Source organism: Mchenga conophoros, linkage group LG10, assembly GCF_057382185.1.
Source record: "Mchenga conophoros isolate Kocher_MC1m ecotype Shallow Benthic linkage group LG10, M_conophoros_male_GT1.1, whole genome shotgun sequence".
Classification (NCBI taxonomy): domain Eukaryota; kingdom Metazoa; phylum Chordata; class Actinopteri; order Cichliformes; family Cichlidae; genus Mchenga; species Mchenga conophoros.
The window spans coordinates 20,893,091-20,898,143 of record NC_140535.1 but is presented as its reverse complement, the minus strand read 5'-3'; the positions used below and the strand labels follow the sequence as shown (position 1 = coordinate 20,898,143).

The window sequence follows — 5,053 nt, the reverse complement described above, 5'->3', positions numbered from 1 at the left end:
CATTTGCTTTGCATTTCAATTTACAATAATAATAAAAACATAAGCAGATAATCTGATGGAGAAATTCAGAGAAAATTTCCCCATCAGAAATTTTTGAGAAAAAGAAAAATTTGATGCTTTTTCTCAAACCAAAAGACAGTTCAGTCAGAACTGCAATTTGTGTCATGCATAATTTCATATTTAAATTCTACTTCTCAACACTCTTAACAACAGTCCACAACATATTATGAAACACTTGGCTTTACTGGTATAATTTATGGCTATTGCACTGTATTACAAATGAGTAAGCTAATTTCAATATGTTATTCTATAACACTCCTCTACGATTTAATACAGCAGTGATTACAAGGTCTTGTTTTTGCTTTCATGCGATTGAGATAAGTTCTTTTGCAAAGCTTCTTAACTGCATTCATCACTTCTTCTGTCTTCAAAGCATATACAATCGGATCGAGCAAAGCTGGTATTGTGAGTGTCAATGTGGAATTTATCATTCTGGCATTAGGATCAATGTAGGAGGCCCTTGCAGCTATGTTAGTGATTCCAATTGGCAAGAAGAAAATGACCACAAGGATCAGGTGAGAAGTACAAGTTTTTAATGCTCTGAGTCGCTCCTCTCTTGACGTAGTCCTGCTCAATGCTATGAAAATACAGACATATGTGGCTATTATGAATATAAGAGGAATGATGATAAGTATAGCAACAAGTGCAGATGCCATGTTGTAATTTAAAGATGTATCATTACAAGCCAGACGATAAACTGGTCCGTGATCACAGAAAAAGCTGTTAACCACCAAAGATCTACAGAATGAGAGACGATTAACAAGCCCAACCATGGTTGCTATTACACTCACTAAAAAAATCCATACAAACAGCAGAATTGCAGTAATTGATTGTTCAGTCACAATACTATGATACCTTAAAGGGAAACAAATGGCTATAAGTCTGTCATATGCCATAGTGACAAGTGTCCATGACTGCACACTTGCAAAGAAAATAACAAAGAACATATAACTTAAACAGGCGTCATAGAGGATGTATCTCCTGTCAAACAGAAACGTATCTAAGACTTTTGGGATGAGAGCTGTGCTCCCACACAAATCTGTCAAAGCCATGTTGAACACAATCATGTATTTAGGAGTATGAAGAGTCTTCACCAGCCAAATAACTGAGAGAAGAAAACCATTACCCAAAACAGTCATGATGTAGACAAAACACAGGAAGGCATAGTAATATCTAATATGAGGGATATTGGAAAACCCACTGAGATAAAATTTTGCAGGCCGAACAAATGTGTTATTAAACATGGTAGTGGTTTTATCTTCTGTTCCCATTGCAAATATTTCTTTCCCTAAACATAAAAAGAGCAGAATATAACAAACCATAATGAGTTACTTCACTGTTGCTGTGGAAAAAACTAAACTCACCCGAGACTCTGTCAAGTGTGCAGTGCAATAAAGTGGATTGTACTGTGAGAGATGTGTTATTTATATTTCACCTCTATCACAGCGTGGAAATAGAAATTCAGGTGGGTGTGTCACATTGTCATGAATTAATTTGGAATATTTTTCAGTGTGAACCTGTTAGAATTTATGTCATTTAATTGTTTATTATTGTAAATAGAGCAGTGAATCATTAATGAAAAATTATTCAAATTTTTAAAAATAACACAACTAAACACTGTAAATAGTAGATACATTTAAGTCACTTAAAACTGCGATGTCGTTTTTCTAAAAAAGCTAACTTTGAGTTGAAGCTACCAGAGCTGTTAATATTTATTATTATTTTAGAATAATATACAGATTTAAATTCCAAGGCAGACTAAGATTTACATGTTTACTTCACATGTTTTTTGTATATTTGTATACTCCAACTGAATACTTGAGTAGGGAGGCAAAGAAAACATTTTTCAAAAGAAAGGAACTGAGAAACTACATATTCATACACACATATGTACTCATATTTAGTGTATCAAATCAAATCAAAACAATTTTCTATAGCACATTTTAAAAACAACAGTGTTGACCAAAATGGTTCACAATCAGCCAAAAAGAGAATGAAAAGTTAAAAACCAAAGCATTTACAAACTAAACAGACCAACAAACAACACAAGTGACAAACATAAAAAGCGAAAGGATGCTTAGAACTGAAGTTACACTGCTGGAAATACTTTATTTTGATGCAAATGCTGGGTTTTTTTTTTCGTTTTGTTTCTTTTTGTTTGGGGTTTTTTTTTTTTTTTTTTTTTTTTGCAAATTTGCATTATAACAGTTATCTTCATTTTTGCTGCAGTACATAAAAATAGGTGTATCTTAAAAATAAAACTATGAAGACACTCAAAATAAGTTTCCTGTAGTTGGAAACTATTTTGTTCAACTTTTTTGTATATTTACAGTTTTGAGGGATAAACCTCTTAAATTTCTCTAACTAGAAATATATGTAAAAGACAAAACAAAAATGATTTTCAATTTTTTGTAGTTTATTGCACTTTTTTGCAATTTATGTAGTTACTATGGATTAATTGCATACATATTATTAAAATTTGGGCTATAACGTTGTATTGATATGTAGCAACTTGAAATGCTCCCAAAAAAAGCACTAATGTATGCAAAAATATATAGATAAGCTCTGGCGGACTTGGTTCTATGGTAGGTCTTAAAGGGTTAATCAACCAAAGACCAAGAAAGACTTTTAATTTATTTGAAACCCTGATGCTTAGCCTTGTCTGATTTTGTGAGTTTTTTATATTTAAGTCATTTTTTGCACATACGGTGTGCTACCTCCCCAATAAATCTGCAGCTGTGGTTTGGAAAGGACTCATCCTGCCCCCTGTGTACAGTCCCAGCCACACTCAAGCACATCTTGGTTTCTTTTGTCTGGTTGGGAGCTGACACAGTCTGTAAGGTGATGGAGTTTTGGGGAGGTAATGTGAGAAGAGAAGCTGCAGAGAGGCGTGTAAGACTGCGACTCTGCTTCCTTGTCCCAACTCTGGATAGTCATGTTTTGGGGGGTTTAATAAATTTAGCCAGATTTCTAGAAATGAGAGCTGCTCCATCCAAAGTGGGATGGATGCCATCTCTCCAGGTTTTCCAGTTATCTATAAAGCCCACATTGTTTTTTGGAAACCACTCCAACAACCAGCAACTTAAGGAGAACATGTGGCCATGTCACTCCTGGTCCGATTTAGTGCTCAGCTCAGATAAAATAATTATCGTGGGTGATTTTAACATCCACGTATATATGCTAAAAATGACAGCCTTAACATGGCATTTAATCTGTTTTTAGACTCAATTGGCTTCTCTCAAAATATAAAAGAACCCACCCACCACTTTATTCACATTCCAGATCTTGTTTTAGCATATGGCATAGAAACTAAACATTTAAGTGCTTCCTGAAAACCCTCTCTTATCTGATCATTTCCTGATAACATTTAAATATACAATAATTGATTACACAGCAGTGGGGAGTAGATTTCATCATGGTAGATGTCTTTCTGAAAGTGCTGTAACTGAGTTTAAGAATATAATCTGATGTTATCATCTAAAATGCCCTGAACCAACACAGAGCAGAGTAGCTACCTGAACACTAGTCCAACAGAGGTTGATTATCTTGTTTATAATTTTACCTCCTCACTACCTATGACGATACTGTAGCTACTGTGAAAAATAGTGCATCAAATCAGAAGTACTTGCTGTCATGCTATAATTTTCAAACACAAAGCTTAAAGCAGATACCTTGTAAGCTGGAGAGGAAATGGTGTGTCACAAGTTTAGAAGATCATCATTTAGCCTGGAGAAATAAACTACTGATTTATGAAAAAAGCCTTCCATGAAGCTAGAACATCTTACTACTCATCACTAATTGAAGAAAATCAGAACCCTAGTTTTCTCTTCAGCACTGTAGCCAGGCTGACAAAAGGTCAGAGCTCTGTTGAGCAAACCATTCTTTTAACATTAACTAGTAATGACTTCATGAACTTCTTCACAAATAAAATTTTAACCATTACAGAAAAAAATTACTGATAATCATCTCATAGATATAACATTATCTGTAGCTTCTTTCAGTACGATTGATAGTTATTTTCTCCAAACCATCAACGTGTCTTTTAGACCCCATTCCTACAAAACTGCTTAAAGAAGTCCTGGCATTAATTAATGCTTCAATCTTAAATATGATCAACCTATCGCTAATAATCGGCTATGTACCACATGCCTTCAAGCTGGCAGTAATTTAAATGTTGCTTAAAAAGCCATGTCTTTACCCAGCAGTCTTAGCTAATTATAGGCCAAACTCTAACCTTCCTTTCATATCAAAAATCCTTGAAAGAGTAGTTGTCAATCAGCTAACAGAGTTAGCTGTTTCAGTCAAGAGTTTCAGTCAGGTTTCAGAGCTCATTACAGCACAGAAACAGCTTTAGTGAAGGTTTCAAATAATCAGGCCCCATCTTATCTTAATGACCTTGTAGTACCATATCACCCCATTAGACCACTTCGCTATTGCACTGCAGGCTTACTTGTTGAATGGGAGGCAGAGCCTTCAGTTTTCAAGTCCCTTTTCTATAGAACCAGTTTGGATTCGGGAGACAGACACTATCTCTACTTTTAAGATTAGATATAAAAACGTTCCTTTTTGCTAAAGTACATAGTTAGAGCTTGATCAGGTAACCCTGAATCCTCCCTTAGTTATGCTGCAATAGGTGTATATTCCTGGGGGATTCCCATGATGAGTATTTCTTCTTCAGTCACCTTTCTCACCCATAGAACTCTCATAGAAATCTCTGGCTCTCTTCCACAGCATGTCTTTTATCATGTCTTCCTTCTCTCACCCCAACCGGTCTTGGCAGATGGCCGCCCCTCACTGGGCCTGGTTCTGCCGCAGGCTTTTTCCTGTTAAAACTGAGTTTTTTCTTCACATTGTCGCCAAAGTGCTTGCTCATAGGGGGGGGGTCACATGACTGTTGAATTCTTCTCTGTATGTATTATTGTAGAATCTACTGTACAATGTAAAGCACCTTGAGGCGGCTGTTGTTGTGATTTGGCACTGTATAGATAAAATT

General features: G+C 35.5%; 1 protein-coding gene across 1 annotated transcript; it reads right to left on the bottom strand.

Annotated features, from left to right (window-relative positions):
- Nucleotides 1–320: 320 nt before the first annotated feature.
- On the bottom strand, nt 321–1,214 carry LOC146565838 (olfactory receptor 8G17-like). The gene has a single exon (XM_085290177.1). The coding sequence runs from the start codon at nt 1,197–1,199 to the stop codon at nt 321–323; it is 879 nt and encodes a 292-aa protein (XP_085146303.1). The 5' UTR covers nt 1,200–1,214.
- Nucleotides 1,215–5,053: the final 3,839 nt, after the last annotated feature.

What these genes read in the sequence shown, in the direction of transcription:
- LOC146565838 (XM_085290177.1), bottom strand. Translation starts at nt 1,199, where the DNA reads ATGACTGTTTTGGGTAATGGTTTTCTTCTCTCAGTTATTTGGCTGGTG.